Here is a 16600-nt window from a genome sequence, read left to right as displayed (position 1 = left end):
CCCTGTGCCCAGCAGCCAGTTACACAGCAGACACTCCATAAACACTCACTGCATCAAGGATCCTGTCACTGGCCCCCAATGGGGAGTGAGAGACCAATGTGCCTTGTAGCCCTCCTGTGCCCCTGAAGGTTAAGGGGCAGGGATAGGGCAGAGGCCAGCCCAGAGGCAGCTTGGGGTTAACTCCTACCGCTATGCAGGTTCAACCCCCCAATGCCTGCCTGGGGCTGAGGTCACGTGGACTTTGGTGGCTCTGAGAGGGGCCGGGCCACCTATACTCCTGTGCACTGGTGGGGATGGTGACTATTCCGAGGGCATTTCTGCCTTGTCCGGGGCACCAGGGCCCACGTTCACGTAGGCCACAGGCAGCTGCACGTAGTGGTCCCCTTGCAACGCGGCCACCAAGCGTTCCACGTCCCCTGCCAGTGCTCCAAAGGTGGGTCGTGCTGCAGGGTCTGCAGCCCAGCAGTGCTGCATTACTGCGTACCTAGCAGGTAGAGGAAAACATGAGGGGCACCGTGCACCCCTACCCAGAGATTCTGTGTTATCCACCTGCTGTTAGCCCCCTGGCAGGCCACATGGGATGGAGAGCGGGTGACAGGGCCCGGTGCCTTGCATCAGCCAATTAGGGGCAGCTCTTCTCGACTGCCTTCCCACCCTGGCAGAGGTTAAATTGCCTCAGGGCTGAGAGGCTGGATTCCTGTGTCCTGTGACCTGGGTTATGTGATCTTGAGCAAGTTCCTTAACCTGTGTGTGCCTCTGGAGTCTTCTCTGATCACAGAGCTATTGGGGCATAAAGTGAGAGGATTCCTGTGAAGTTCTTAGCTTAGGGCCCGGCTCACAAGCTATCATGGTTATCATCACGTCTTCCAGGAAGGAAGCCCAGGTCCAGTGAAATGGGGATTAAAAGCCCTGAGATGTGTGGGGCAGCTCATGGCACCATGGATTCCAAGCAGAGTTTCTCTAGGTTTGTCTGTTGGGTCCTAACACATGACCCTTTATCTTGGAAATGTCATCCCTGCCTTAAATGATACTAAAAGTGACCTACACACAATAATCTCATATAATTCTCAGACCTCTGAGGGTGGTACTGTTATCATTCCAACTTTGCAGATGAGGAAACTGAAGCCCAGAGAGAAGGGACTTCCCCTGGTATGGAGGATGCTATGGTATGCCACCCAGTTTCCCCCCTTCATTCTCCCTGTGACTTCTGATGGCTCTTGGCTGAGGCCCCCTCTAGGAACTGGCCTAGGCAGAAAAGAAATGCCTCCTCCAAGCTCACACTCCTTCCTCAGGGACATCTGTAAGCAGGGACTAATGGATGTCTGGAGCAAAGACCTGGGCCCCTTGGTCTCAATTTCAGAAAACTCTGAAGGGCCATCCCAATTCCAGAGGTCCCCAGGGGATGGACTGCAGCCTTTGCTGCATCTGCATCACAGCCCAGCTTCTCCCCCTACCTAGTCCTGCTTCCCTCACCCCTAACCTACCAATAAACCCCCTGCATGTAAACCTCCATCTCAGAGTCTGTTTCAGGGAGCCTGACCTGGAGGCAGATAGGCAGTGAAGTTAATTTCCCTTACTTTGAACCGGGTTCATTAGTGAAATCAATAATAAAAAGCAAAATCAAGGCAGGCAGGGCTGTGAGGAAGGGTGACTCATACCCTTCTGGAGCACAAGCTGAGTGAGACAGTAATCATCAACCACCTTTACCTATGACCTGGCTTTTCCTGTTCTAACCTCAAAGACCTCAGCACAGCTAAGGCATGCATGCTGCTTATGAAGCTGAACCACGTGACAGGCACTGATGAAACACAGCTGCTGCCATGCCTCTGGGAACAGGGAATCTGAAACTATATCCAATGAAGAAAACATTCTGATCTGGAGACGTGGAGGGGGCTAGTGTGAGAGCTAATGGAACCTTTCCTTGAGGTTAAGTAAGTGGAATAAATGGAAAACAGCCCCTCTTGGCGTGGTGAGGGGAGAAGAGTGCTGGGAAATCAAATCACTGGCCTCAACCCAGACTCTGAGTTGGGAATGGTGTTACCATGGCAACCATGATATCCCTCCAGCACCAAGCCTCGAACGGTGGTGGAACCACAGATGAGGAAACTGAGGTCCAGAGAGGGTCCCTTTCTAGGTCAACCAGAGAATCAGAGAGCCAGGCAAGAACTCTGTCTCTGGCCCCCTCCTCCCCTCCTTGTCTCTGGGGCCCAGCTCCCTCCCCATCGCCATTTCCACATACTCACAGAGAATCAGGGCAGTACTCAGGCTGGGGCAGGCGCCGACCCTGGGCCAGGAAATGCATGAGGTCAAAAGGGTCGATGTGGGGGTACGGTGGGGCACCCCGTGTCAGCAGTTCCCATAAGAGGACACCAAACGACCACTGTGGGAGGGGACAGGTGAAGGGACTCAGCTCTCGCCCTGGGGGGGACAGGTGGGCCCCCCCCAGGTCCTCTACCTCCCAGAGCCCTCTAGCTGGAAATGAGGGGCTCAACCCCCCCAGTCAGAGCCCATTCCTCAATACCTCAAAAGCATTTCCCTCTGTCCCCGCCCACCACCAGAGCCGTCCAGAGCTGGGGCTGGGCAGGGCCTGGATTGTCTGTGAGAAGCCAATGAGTTCACAGCCTCCTCTTGCCCTGACACCTGCCCAGAGGTGGGCGAATGGGCTGTGGGGCTGCCCAGCGTGGGGATTCCCCGGGCTCATCACCATCCGGAGATCAATGGGCAAGGCCAAGTGTTCTCTGAGGCCGTGTGGACTCTGGGGCAGGTGGGGCCTAACCACGTCAGACTTGGTGGTGAATCTGTAGGTCTGCAGGCTCTCTAGCGCCATCCATTTGACAGGTAGGCGAGCATGGCGGCGCTGTTGGACACTGTAGTACTCCTTGTCCAGGACATCGCGGGCCAGACCAAAGTCAGCCACCTTGACTGTGAATGACTCATCCAGCCTGGGAGGGGAGAATCACACTCAGGACGGGCCCCCACCAGGCCCTGAACCCACTTGTTTCAGGCCCTTACAAGGTTTCTGAGCCACAGTGTCCGACTCAAGCCTGCATTGGACAGACAGGAAAACTGAAGCCCAGAGAGGGAAGGACATGCCCAGGGCTGCACAGCAAGGACTGGAGCATGGGCCTTCCCTGAGGCACCTTTAGCTGCATGTCCTGATGCTCTGCCCCTTAGCTTCACCCCAACTTCACTCTGGCTGCTCACATGCAGTTCCGAGCAGCCAGGTCCCGGTGCACAAACTTCTGCTCTGCCAGGTACGCCATGCCACGGGCCACCTGCAGGCCGAAGCTGATGAGGTCCTTCACTGTGGGGTTCTGGGGGCACAGGTGGGTCAGTAGGTGAGGACGGAGCAGCTCCATCCCCAGCTGTTGCCCAAGCCCCCCAATCCAGGGCCAGCTGAGCACTGACCCGCTGGGGTGAGCGGATGAATTGGAGCAGGTCTCCGTGGCGCATATAGGGCAGCAGCACGCGGGGCAGCCCTTCAGGCGGCAACACGATACCAATAAGAGCCATCACATTTGGGTGGTGCAGACTGCGCATGAGCAGCCCCTCACGCAGGAAGGCCTCCACCTCCTGCACCTCCGTGATGCCTGCAGAGAGGCTGGAGTCAGGCCCAGGGCAGGGAGGCCCTTTACAAGGGTCAGATGGGGAAACAGAGAAGAAAGGTCTCCTGCTCAAGGTCACTCAGCGCAGTGGTAGCACAGCAGGGACGAGTATCCTCCCAGCCCCTGCTCCACTTACGACTCAGCGACTTGATGGCACAGTGGATTTGATTCTGGGCCTCATCTGTGTATTCTCCATGGTAAACAACTCCAAAGTGACCTGATGAGGGAGAGACAGTGAGAGGGGGCCCAGTGCCCAGGGCTCACACCACACCCTCCCACTGGCAACCAGACCTCAGAGCCCCAACTGGCCAACCTGACATTAAAGACAAGCAGCAGCTTCATGATGGCAGAGCCTGCAGCCCTCCCACACCCACTTAATCTGCACCAGAACTCACGGAAGACAGAATTCCTATTTCACAGATGAGCAAATGGAGGCTCAGAGTCCTGCCCAACTATCCCTTGAGCCCCAACCCCACCTGGCCTGGCCCCCATACCTTTGCCAATGACTCGGTCAGTGTGGGTGACTACCCGCTTGTGGGGAATCAGTACATCCTTGACCTCGGCCAGGAGTGCAGAGTTCAGGTCCCCAAGCTGGATGGACTCTTTCCGCAGCAGTGGGACATGGGACCCATCCCCGTTGCCTGAGAAGGATGCTCTGTGGACCTGAGTGGTGGAATCCCGGCCATCAATGGCAGGGGCTGCTGAGGAAGAGAGGGAATGAGGGGCTGGTGGACCAGAGAGTATGGTCCCAGCTTCTAGCACCTCCACCATCTCACCAAGGCCATTTCTATAGTCAGAGCTTGAGCGGAGCAGAGGCAGAGGCATGGCTCCAGTGGTCCGGTCCAGGGATGCCAAGTCATCCAGGTTCGGAGAAAGGACTGTGGAAAAATGGCTCCTGGTAGCCAGCCACTCCAAGCTCCTAGAGGCTGACCCCTACCCAGAAGGTGTGGGCAGACCCCTAAGGCCTGGGCAGAGAGAGGATATAGGGACTTGGAGATGTCACAGTTTGGGGGTGGGGTTGGGTCAGGATGGGAGTGAAGAGCTCACCTAGCTGTTTTCTCTGGTGGTAACTGAAGACCAGTATGGTGGCCAGTACAGCCACAAGCAGGAGCAGGGCCAGTAGGACACCGAGGAGTGTGCTCTGTGGGACCCCTTCCAGACCTGGCCGCACTACCTTGCCCAGGATGTGACACCCACCATCCACGCAGACCTGGAGGCAGGTGGCAGCTCAGGCCCAGCCTGTAGGTCCTCAACCCATGTTTCCCATAGAGGGCCAGCTGAGCTGCCTACCTGCAGTGGAGCACCGTCCTTGCCAAGTTGCAGGGAGGGGGGAAGGGGGCAGACAATCACATCCCCCCGCAGCTCATGCTGGCAGCTCTCACCACCCACGGTCACGTTCACATCCACACAATCAGCCACAGCGCCCAGCCCAATGTACTGCAGAGACAGTCATGAGGGCTGGCCATTGCCCCCATCTCTTTCGGGCAGGCTGCAGCCTTAACGCTCCAGTCTCCACCCCCTATCCTCCCCACTTACCTCAAACTTAACGGCATACTCCTCAGGCTTCAGTGCGACCAGGTCCATGCTGGGTGGGTGGGGTGGGGGCAGGAAGCGAAAGCCAGGCAGTGTGAAGCCAGCAGCTCCATCCCCCTGGGCACTCAGGTTCCCCGTCACCCACCCCTGTGGTCCTCGGACCACGTATTCGGGCAGGCGGCACCAGTGCTGCTCCGGGAGCTGCCCCTCACACTGCTGGGTCCATGCGAGAGTGGTTAGCCCGGTACACCACCTACAGCCACCCCAGACCCCTCAGCCCAGCATGGGCTGGGGCTGGAACTCAGGGGACTGGTGTGGCCTTCCTCCCTCCTGGCCAGTGCCCACTCGGCAGCTACCAGTGCCCACTCACCTTGTTCTCCACTGCCCTGCGCCCATCATGGAATGACAGCACGAGGTGCCACACTGAAGTCAGATGCTGGCCATGGATGGTGACGTGGGAACCACTGTGGAGGAGAGCAGGGTGGTGGACTTGGGGTGCTCTCCGAGGCTGGATCCCTCATTCTTAGGAGACCAGAGTGGGCAAGGAGGTGGCACTTACGTGTAGCCACAGTTGGGGCTGATACCCAGCATGATGGGGTCTTCCTGATAGTGGAAGTTCCAGGAGCCAGGCACTTCGGCGCCCCCCACCTGCAGGCGAATGGGAACGCGGGCGGTAGCAGCCCCGGGGGGTGTGGTACATAAAAGTTGCCCCTCGCTGACCCTGCAGAACAGGGGGATTAGGCTCAGGGGCACCCTCCATGTGATGGCTAGGCCCGACTCCTCCAGGAGCCTGCTGACCCCTCCCAATTCCTCTGTTGGTCATCTCCTCAACTTGCCCATACTCCATGGGTCTGTCTGAAGATAGGGTGGTCCCAGAAAGGCCTCCAAGAAGTCAGGGAGGGAACAGGTTCCCCCCACAGCCTTGGCTGCAGCCAGTGGACTCTGTAATGGGCTCTCTTGCCATCCCAAACCACCTCTGGGCTGGAGGGAGCAGAAGACACTTCTTCCTGGACCTGTTCCCTACACTGAGTGACTGAGCCCTCCTCCCCCTGCCCTGTCAGGGATTCAAGCCCCACCTGGTGAGAGCTCCCCTATGTGGGACCCTGTGGCCTCCCATCCCCTTTCCCACTGGCACTTACCGTTTCAGCAGGCACTCAGTCCCATTGACCAGCACAGCCCGGCTGGTGCCAACAGACAGGCCTTGGCCTTCAAGGGTGAGGCAGGTACCCCCTGCCCGTGGACCAAAGAGGGGTTGTACTGCTGTCAGCACAGGTTCCTAAGAGGGCATGGAGGTGGCTTAGCTTGGAGCAGGAGGCACTCCACTCTAGACTCTTCCCTGCCCGAACTGCGCAGTTGGCCAAGGGCACAAACAAAGAAAAGTGGCCTCACCATGAAAGAGAAACCTCGCAGCATGGAGGTGCCATCTACCCGGAAGTGCTTGCCCAGTGGCATGTTGGTCACAGTGAGGCTGACGTTGGCAGGCCCGGCTTCCTGCGTGCCCAAGGGCTCCAGTTCACACTCAAGCTCCTCTACAAAGTCCTTCCGGGGTACTTGGCTGGGACATCAGGGGAACTCAAGGTCAGCCAGGGGTCACACAGGCCTGGTTGCATGCCCACCACAAATCACAGGCCTCATCTGAGCTTGAAGATAGCATCTCTCTAGCCATGGCTTCATCTAGGGTCGGCAGGATCTGACGGGGAAGGGACTAGCTTTGCCATGACTCAACAGACAGGTAGGGCATATGTAGGCTCAAGAAGGGACAGAGATGTCCCCCCAGACAGAAAGCAACCAGAGCTACTACAGCTTGCGTCATACCTCCTTGCCCCATACAAGCAGAGGACAGGGTTTCACAGGGAAGGGGCTGCTTGGTTATCCCCATCAGGGATAGAAAGGGCAGGGACCAAGTCGTACCTGAGGTTTGAGTTGCCTTTGAGCAGCAGTCGGCAGGGACTTTGACCCACAGTGACCTGATGGGTGCCCTCAGGCACCAGACCAGGAGGATGCAGGTAGAAGTTGGAGCCACACAGGGTCAGTCTTGTGCTGCCCCTTAGGGGTCCACTGTGGGGGCTGAACTGAGAGGGAAGGAGAAGATAGCCTGAGTCCCTTTATGGGTCAGGACTCTCAGCCCTGTTTGCTTTTTCCCTAAGTTTTCTGCCACACTCCTTGCCTGCCCCACACTCCAGTCACTCTAGGTCACTTGCTTGTCCTCACTCAATACTTTTCTGCCTCTAAGTCTTTGCATGTGCCATCCCCTCTGCCAAGAATACCCTCCTTGGGACTTCCCTGGTGGCACAGTGGTTAAGAATCCGTATGCCAATTCAGGAGACACGGGTTCAATCCCTGGTCTGGGAAGATCCCACACGCCGCGGAGCAACTAAGCCCGTGCGCCACAACTCCTGAGCCTGCGCTCTAGAGCCCGTGAGCCACAACTACTGAAGCCCGCGCGCCTCGAGCCCATGCTCCGCGACAAGAGAAACTACCGCAATGAGAAGCACATGCACCGGAATGAAGAGTAGCCCCCGCTCACCGCAACTAGAGAAAGCCCATGCGCAGCAACGAAGACCCAAGCCAATGCAGCCAAAATAAATAAATAAATAAATTTATTAAAAATTAAAAGAAAAGAATGTTCTCCTTGTAAACACTGAAGACATCCCAGGCCTGAGGAAGATCATGGTTAAGACCTGCTGACCTCCACCCCAGGCCCGGTTTGTCCCACACTTACCTGTGCCCTGCCAGGCAAGCCATACCTTAGTAAGCTCAGGTGGGCAATGGTCCTGTTGCCAGGAGCCAGGACACTCCTTCTGCCGGCCACACATGCCCCCACACCATCCACAGCCCATGAAACGCTGTGCCCGCAGGCAACGCCCACAGGTGAGGAAGTGGTGGCAGCCAGGGCCCTGGATAGGTACCTGGAAGACCTTGGACAAACAGGCGGCTTAGGGGTGGCTGAAGGGGGGAGACTAAGCCCCTGGTCCTACTGTAGATCAGGGTGGGGGGACCTGTGTGTCAATGCCTCCTTGGATCTGATGGAGAAGCTGTGCTCCCAACAGCCCAGCCCCAGGCCCTACCCTGCCCACCTTACCTGGTCCCCAGAGGCAAAGAGCAGGTGGTCCCCAAGGCGACTGACATCCCGATGCACAGGCTGCCCATTGCTGCCCAGTGAGAAGTTGGACACGTACAGCAAGTAGTTGAGAGACCTGGCCAGCTCCACCTGGGACAGGTCGGCTGTGAGCAAAATGGGGACAGGGATCCCGGGACAAGGGGCCGTGGAGATGAGGGACCTACCTGCAGGATGCGCCCATCGGCTGTGCCCATGTGGGCCACTGTGATATTGTCGAGACGTGTCACGTGCAATGCAGTGACCTGCGCTGGTCCTAACAGCCCGTTGAATAGGTCCACCCGTAAGAGGCTGCTGCTGACCAGCAGAGGGAAGTGGCGGCAGCTGGTTTTGGGGCTGGGAACCACCAGGCCAGGCTGGGGAGGGTCAGGGAAGGAGTCAGGGCTCATCTCCATGAACTGACCCCTTGGGGCTTCTGTCAGTGACCACAGCAGCCTAAACTCCCACCCCTCACCTGGCCTGGCTGGAGAAGGCCCCAGTCCTGCCAGTTACCCCACTGCCTCCATGGGGCTCTCAGATGTAGCAAGGCCAGGGAAGAAGGCCAAGGCTGGAATGCTGGCTCCCCCTACGCCTTGCCCTACCCTGCCATGGCCATTCTGATAATGAGCTACTGAGTTTTACAGAGCCAACCCCATTCTGTCCTCACAGCCACGCTGTAGAGTGGGTTCTCTCATCACCCCCATTTTATAGATAAGGAAACTGGCTCAGAGAGGTTTGCTCACATGTCAAAGGCCTTATCGCCTCTCAGAAGACGAACCAGGTCGGAAGTCTGAGTTCCTGACCAGAGTCCTCTCCTGCCCCCTCCTGGTCCTGCCCTGCACCTCAACAAACCCTGTCCCCTCTTCAGCCTTCAGTCTCTCCACCTGCTTAAGGGGCTGAACTCTGAGGTTAACTGGCCAGCACAGGGTTGGTGACGTCGTCCTTCCCCCTGAGACGCCAAAGGTCTTTCTGTACCTCCAGCTGCTACCTGTACTTCCTTCAGGGTACAGGAGGGATAAACCAAGGCCTGAAGGCCCGGGTAAGAGAAGACACTAATTTCTCCCCTGCTCTTAGCAGGTGGGTGTTTGGGGGACACTCAGTGCCCCAGTGCAGAGCTGTGGAAGCTTCTGAGAAACGAGGCAGTGAGGGGATGGATGCAGGGTATTGGAGCTGGGTGCAAGGTGGAGGCAGGGCTCTGTAGCCCAGTAGCTTGGGACCCTCCCTTGCCAGCCCTAAGGGTACTCCTCAAGGCTGATGGAAGGCCCCTATCAGACTAAGTATGCTTAACTCAGTCCTGAGACCTCAGTGCTGATTATAAGTCTTGGGAACAAGACCTCAGCATAGAGCTGGGCTCTGAAACTCCACACACTGGGTCTATAGGGTGGGTGGGTGGGGACTGGGACTCTGTCCTCACTGGAGGTGAGTAAAAGTCCTGGCCCTAGCAGGAAGCCAGCCAGGTGTTTTCAGTATGACTCAGGGACAGGTGGGGCTGTGGGGTGGAATAGAGGCCCTACACTGGTCAGAGCTGCACCGCTGCCTGTTTGCCCCTGGGCTCCAGGGCTTGAGATTAGTCCTTTTGGAGCCTTGCACTGCCAAGTCGTGCTGGGTGTCTTCTGATCCCCTGACCACTAGCCAAGTCAGGGAGAGGTTCTGACTCCCCAGAGAGAAGGAGAGGAGGGCAGTCAGGGCTGCCCAGACCCAGACTAGGGATCTCAACCCCTAGGGCCTCCTCAACCCAGAGGGAGTCAGTTGAAGGAGGGAGGCAGAAGATCCCCCCACCCCTCATTGTGTGTAAATTCTCTCGCACAGCTGGGGCATCAATCAGAGCTAAAGGAGTCAGTGAAGAATGTCACAGCAGGGCCAGAGCGCCAGGGCAGCCAAAGACTCAGAGAGCAGTGACTGTGGGTTAGCTCCCTGAAAGGCCACTTGTCCAATGCCACTTGTTTGTTCATTCACCCCATTTCCTTGGCTTAATCTCTTGTAATGTAGGGTGGGACTGTTTCAATGGCTTCAAGGGATAAGTTTTGGGTTTGTCATCAGGCAAGCATTTTAAGGAATGTCCTCTTACTCTCTGCTCTAGCTCCCTGACACCATGGCTGAAGAGAACCTGGGTAGGGTCTGCAGGAAGGAGCACCTAGTTCAGCATAGGCTGGGAGACCTCCTGCCTGGGGTGAGAAGGGCCCCAACTATGGTGAAAGTCTGGGACTCCTACATGGTGAACCAAATCCAACCAGCCCCTCCTAGGCCTTTACTCATCCCCAGATATTTAGTTGCTTGCACAAGTCCGGGGTGAGCCTCCTGGAATTTACTAGAGCCAAGCCACCTTCTCACTATGTCCTGAATCCTCCCCCAGTCACCCCACGGAGAACAATCAGGGGTGAGTGGGTCCGGAAAGCCCAAGGCATGCAGGCTCCCTGACAAGCCCCCATCTTCCAAGGCCCGGAAGGCTCTCTGGAACAGGGGTGGAGGGGAGCATTCTCTGACAACTCCTGCCCCACCCTCTTGAGAAAGCAGAGCAAAACAAGTATTCCCGCAGGGAAAGCGAAAACGTGTTGGTGAGTAGATGTGAGTCTGGGCGAATTTGTGAGTATCTGCCTGTGGGGGGGAGGGTGCTGTTGTTTTGTGTGTCCCTAAGGGTATATGTGGTGGGCAGGTAGGAAGGGACAACCATCATTGTACCCAGAGTTTGGAAGTGTGCCTGGTAGAGAGACAGTTATGATGTAATCCAATTTTCGCATAACAAGAGAGATTACCTAAAAAAGCAAGGGGCCACGGTAAGTGAGAGGGTGAAAGAGCAAAATGGTGTAGCAACAGGGTCTAGCCTGGCTGGGAGATGAGCTTCCAGTGTGGTCTTTGTTTGGCTGATTCCCTCACACCACCCCCTAAGAAACTGGGTGGAAGAGAAAACTTCTCCCTGCCTGCCCTCCCCGTCCCAGATCCTCTCAGTGCTGGAAGAGAAGCATGTGCACACTGCTCACAAGCGAGGGCCCTTTCTTTCTGCTCACCGGGTCAGGGCAAAAACTGGGCAACTGGAAGAAGTCGAGGCCTCGCCGGAGGCCAGGGTGGACAGGAGGCTCACAACAGCGCTCCACACCCTGCTCGATGAGAGTGTCCAGCAAGTCTACAGGGAACGCACAGACGACAGAGTTGGGATCCACACCTGGGCCGCTGTCTCTGCTAGCCGAGAAGACCCCGAATAGCACTTCCTGGCCCTCAGCGATGCTCAGCTCAGTGGCCAGTCGCCCGCCCACTGGAGCAGCGTGGGCCGCCTGCAACACCGGGTAGGGCTGCGCGCCCTCATGGGCCGCACGTCGCCGGCGTTTAGGTGCAAAACGGCAGTCGAGGACCAGCTCGCGGTAGTCACCCAGGTCAGTCTCGACAGCGCTGAGCCGTACCAGGCGCGTGTGTAAGGCGCCAGGAGCATCTACCACGTTGGCTGGCTGCACAGTCAGGAAATAGACGAAGGCTCCTGCACGGAAACTGTACACGTATTCGATGCGGTAGGAAGCCAGGTGCTCAGGCACCACTGACAGTGCTGCAAAGCCTGGTGCAAATCCTGAGGCGTCGGCCTTGAGGCGCCGGATGGACACTGATCGTGGGCTGAAGCTGGCGGCCACCGCCGAGTCCAGTGAGGATGCCACGTAGAAGTAGGAGGCATGGCCCTGCTCAACCACGGTCACGAGGGTGCCCAGCGGGCTGGCTACACAGTCGGGACAGTCCTCCGGATGATTGTGGTGCGCCGAGAAAAGGCAGACTGGTGGCGCCAGGTGCAGGGCTGTCCCGCGGGGCTCAAGCTCATGCAGGAAGCAGCGTCCCCAAAGGCTGGAGCCACAACTGATCAGTGCAGGCAGCACTGGCTCCAGCACCAGAACCTGCGCATCTGTGTCTCCCGGTGGGCCGTGGGGGCCTGGGCCACAGGCCGCACACGTCTGGCAGCCAGGGGCCCCAGCAGGGCCGGTGGCCAGGCTCTCAACTGGCTGCAGATCAGGCCCAAGCACGTGCAGGCGATTGCGTGTGGCCACGAACACGGCACTCCCTTCCCTGCCGCCCTCGTAGGTTGCCACAGCCTGTACCGGCCGGCCAGCCGAGAAGCTGGGCACCAAGTACTCCACGTCAAAGTCGCAGGAGGCAGCATAGGGGATGTGCGGGCACTGCCAGGACCCTCCCGTCTCGGGCACCGCCGGCAGAAGCAGCAGCAGCAGCAGTAGCAGCAGTAGTAACAGGAAGGGCTGCAATGGCGGCGGGTGGAGCTCCATCGAGGCCCAGATGGCGGCCCGCGGAGGTTCCTGCAGGCCCGGGCCTGGCTGGGAGCCAACGAGAAGTCTGGGTTTGGACAAGCGTCGAGCGCCGGTCCTGGGAGCCCTGGGGCACCGACCCCACCGGGACTCCTGAGATGCCCGCCGCCTTCTCCTGCCCTCGGGTCTGAGCACCTGGCGCGGGCGTACACACACGCAGAGAGGCCGCCGCACCTGTTGCCCCAGCTGCCGGTCCCAGCCGGTGCTTGGAGCAAAGTCTGAGTGCCAGGGGCGGGGCGGACGGGGCCAGGGTGTGGGGGCGGGGCTGTGGGCGGGGCCTGCTCTATGCCTGGCCTAGCCCAGCCCTTCTGCCTGTTCGACTTTCCTGGCCCTCGGAAGCCTGGGTCCTACACCTACACTTGGTCCCCTTTTTCTCAGTGGCCTGTGGGTGGGTGTGCGTGGAGTGGCCTGGAGAGAGGTTAAGTAGATCTGAGCCGTCCCGTCCCGCCCCCCACGACCGACTGGGCGAAGTGAGGGGGCGTGTTGCCTCAGCGCATTTGAGGACCACCTGGCCTATTTCTTCTCTTGGCGCCAGGATACAGCAACATCCTCAGACACCCGTTCCAGGCAGGGCCTGGGGGACCCACAGTGTAGGGAACAGAGGCCAGGAATGTGTGGAGAACCAGAGGGGAGGTGTGGAGAGACCTCAGGCGTGGCACTAGCCTCTGTGGGCAGAGACTATCCCTCTGTGGGCCTGCCCTGGGTTGACAGCGACAGGATGGTGTCAGCATGGTGCATTGCATCCCGCCTGCCCAGGGCAGGTGGGATTTATAAGATGGGGCCAGCCCTGTTGGCTGGACATTAGAGTCAGAGGAGAAGCAACTTATGTGGAGGCCCAACCCTAGCTCTGGTCTGTCCACTGCTGCCTCAGTAGGTGGAAGCTGTAGGATGGGGACAATAAAACACAAAATGTTGGCCTTCATTCCTGGCTCTGCTCCAGGGCCTCCCTGATATGAGGGGAACATGGGCTTTGGCTCTCAGGGCACCTCTAACCTGCTCTGTAAGCCATGCTGGGCCTCAGCCTCTCAGTCTCTGAAATGAGGGTGTAGTTCTCGCTAGGTGGTAACCCAGAGTTCTCTCTCCAGGCTGTGATATATGCGGGGCAGGGATAGGGGAGTCAACTCAGGTCTGCTCTTACCATCTCTCAGCATCTGCTCCTTGGTAACTTGGCTCCCCGCAACACTGGAGGGGGGCCCTGGGGTACATCCTTAGCCTGACATCCCCTTCAGCCAGGTGGGCCTGGACCCTGGAGGGAGGGAAAGCATCACAGGGTGGCCCAAGGCTGAGGTCTGAGGGACCTGTGAACTGTGAGTCCCAGAGCTTTGGAGGGTAACGGGTGGGGGTGGGGAGAGGAGCCCTCAGCCCAACAGGATTTAGCCTGACCCTACAAGTGTCTCCTCTACTCACCATCCAGCCCATACTCCTTGTTCTTCCTTCCAGGAGCACCCTTTTCCCTTCCTTCTCTTGTAACTTAGGTGGCATCTCCTCCGGGAAGCCTACCTGATCCAGGCGGTGACAAGTCCATCTTGTGGGTCCCACAGACCCTGTGCTACACCTACCCCAGCACAGTTTACTCTGGATACCTGACTCCCCCCATCCCCCATTCCTAATGCAGGACTCCCCTACCCCTCCAGGCTGGAGCTTAATGAGCATCTGGTGACAGGGTGGAAACAGCACGGGGGCGGCCACACCCAGTGCTGGGAGGATACCGTGCCTGAGGCAACATAAAAGGCACTCCCTTCGCTAACCAGAATTGGCCCGGAAATGAATAAACACACATCAGAAATTATGGCACCATTCCTGTGTTCCACAGTCAACATGTCTAAAGATAGTCATGCAGGGCAAAACTGATATGAAACATTCCCTGCCCGGTGCTGAGACATGGGTTCTTGTGACCCCTATTCTGCCTCAGGACATTGGGAGAGACTTATAGGGGTTGGGAGGAAACCTGAGGGGTCCTCCCCGTTCACCTGTTTTGGGGGTGGATGTGCAGCAGTCAACAGTTGGTTCTCTGCTGCCATCATGTGGCCAAGTTGTTGGCTGCCCCCAGGCTGGCATCTCCTCTGAGGTAGCCTTGGTCTTTGACAGCAGGCATCCACAGAGTGCCCCTTCCTCCCTCCTCATCCACTTGGTCTGTGGGAGGGGGGCAGGCAAGCCATGTGGGGGAAGTCAGCTAATGGAGCCTTGCAGTGCCGAATACAAGCACTTTCTCAAGGTGAGTTCACAAGTCCTGGCCCACGTTCAGCTAAGGACCTACCCCACTGCCCTTGCATTTGTCACCTTGAAGGAGTGCTAGCCACTTTGCCCTCTTTGGGCTCTCACTCCCCTCTGAACACTACTCCAGAGAACTAGTGCCAGCCTCTTTCTCCAACGCAAAGAGATCATCCTAATGACAGCAGGGGGACCTCTGTAACCACAATATGACCATGTCACTCTGCAGCTTTAAAACATTCTGTGGCTCCCCACTGCCAGACTTTTACCTGGAGTTTGAGAACCCTAGGCTTTAAAGACTCCTCCAGCTTCACTGTTACCCAGTCGGACAAGGTTCTTTACCATACCAGGTTTCATACCAGGTTCATCCCTTTGCACATGCTCGTTGCTCCACTAGGAACACCTTTCCTGTTTGCCTGTTGTCCCTTCCTTGCTCCCCAAACAGGTAAACCCCGCACTCTTAGGTGCCTACTGTCCTAGGTATACACACTTATCTAATTGTGACTATCTCTTCCCACCCCCACCCAGAATAGGTGCTGAACGGCAAGAAGCTGGAAGCCCTACAAGGATCAGGGTAGCCAGCAGGGACACCTGGAGGCTGACCGCTGACCAGAAGAACACCGGTAGCAGTCAGAGACAGCTAGCCTGGCATCACCCTGGCCCCAGAGGCAGTGGTTTGGTGCCCTTTCCAGGATTCAGGGAAGGAACAGAAACAGCAAGCAGACAGAAAAGAGACCCAGGGCATGTGGGCAGTGTGAGCAGCACCCACCAAGCCTGTGGCTGCTCCAGAGGGGCTTTGGGGTCTGGGCAGGTGGCCTGCTGCCAGACCCATTCTAATGTGATCTGGGGTGGGGCCAAGGGCAGGGGCTGTGCTGCCATTTCCTGGGACAGTAAGTGACTCATTCCAGTGTATCCTTGGCCTATGCCACCTACAAAGACACATTTTCCAGCATGGGTTGGTTTTAGTGGCACAGTATCTTGGTCCAGCACTCAGAGACTGCATGAAGGTGATTCACTCTATAGTCTGAAGACCATATTCCATGGACACTATTCTCCCAAACACTTCCTAGGTCTTCTGTTTCCCTGGCCAGTGAGATGGTTCAGTTGTGGCATAACTGGGAGAGTCCCCAGCAGGGAGGTAGAACCTTTCTGCACTGTGCCTTGGGCTCTGTCCTAAGAAGGTCTCATGGTAGAGTGAATGGGGCTGGGCCTTCACTGCTGAGCCTCCTGGGATGTTCCTGGTGACCCACGTAGGCTGGGCCATGCCGGGGAACAGGGTGACTGAAAAGGGCATCAGCCCTTCTTAGGGCAGGGTCCACTCCTGCCCCAGAGGTCAGCTGGGTCTTCTTTCAGGTCCTCTGGCTCACTCCTGGGGGCCATCCTGAGGAATGTGCTGGCTGGAGGTAGGGGAGCTGAGGTGGACAGCCTTCATGAGGAACCCTAAGCTGGAGTAGTTTCCCCAGAGGCCTACAGCTATAGTGAGGCTGGACTCTGAACTTGTGCTGAACACTGGGCCACCTCACCAAGGGCTCCCACCCATGCCCGGGCTCAGACTCTCTCCACTTGACTGTCCCTGTCTTACTCAGCTCAGCCCCTGCTGAACTACAGCACTCCATTAAGCAGAGCCACAGTCAGGGATCCCAGGTGGTTGGGTGGTCCTTCAGGCCATGCAGCTGGGAATCCCACCTAGGAGTAACAGGGGAGGCACCAGGGGCTCAGACTGAGCGTGGGGTGGGGCATTGCGGGAGGTTGGTCGTGGTGGGGAAGGCCAGTGGGGTCCTAGAGAACACTTTACACGTGGCAGGACTTCAGCTGAATGAAAACAGCCCCAGCCCAGGGGCCAACTCTGAGCACATGTG

At 57.7% G+C, this 16600-nt stretch overlaps 1 protein-coding gene across 1 annotated transcript; it reads right to left on the bottom strand.

Moving 5' to 3' along the window:
• Window positions 1-300: 300 nt before the first annotated feature.
• MST1R (macrophage stimulating 1 receptor) lies at window positions 301-14055 on the bottom strand. Its single transcript, XM_065885912.1, has 21 exons — window positions 14031-14055; window positions 11241-12748; window positions 8424-8612; window positions 8221-8349; window positions 7886-8056; window positions 7050-7210; window positions 6528-6693; window positions 6278-6414; window positions 5698-5859; window positions 5509-5602; window positions 5142-5351; window positions 4896-5042; window positions 4653-4815; window positions 4382-4483; window positions 4100-4306; window positions 3742-3822; window positions 3409-3590; window positions 3205-3314; window positions 2777-2942; window positions 2244-2380; window positions 301-484 (listed from the first exon to the last, which is right to left on the bottom strand). Exons 1-21 carry the CDS (start codon window positions 14053-14055, stop codon window positions 301-303), a joined length of 4431 nt encoding a protein of 1476 aa, XP_065741984.1.
• Window positions 14056-16600: the final 2545 nt, after the last annotated feature.

The sequence above is a fragment of the Phocoena phocoena genome, chromosome 10 (genome assembly GCF_963924675.1).
Source record: "Phocoena phocoena chromosome 10, mPhoPho1.1, whole genome shotgun sequence".
Lineage (NCBI taxonomy): Eukaryota > Metazoa > Chordata > Mammalia > Artiodactyla > Phocoenidae > Phocoena > Phocoena phocoena.
This window is presented reverse-complemented; position numbering and strand designations above follow the sequence as displayed.

Bases quoted from the DNA above. Each gene is read 5' to 3' on its own strand.
- MST1R (XM_065885912.1), bottom strand. From the start codon at position 14,055: ATGGACTTGTCACCGCCTGGATCAG. The intron at 4,484-4,652 runs GTGAGCTCTTCA...ATTTTTCCACAG, and splicing joins CCACCAGAGAAAACAGCTAG to TCCTTTCTCCGAACCTGGAT. The intron at 3,591-3,741 runs GTAAGTGGAGCA...GCCTCTCTGCAG, and splicing joins TGCCATCAAGTCGCTGAGTC to GCATCACGGAGGTGCAGGAG.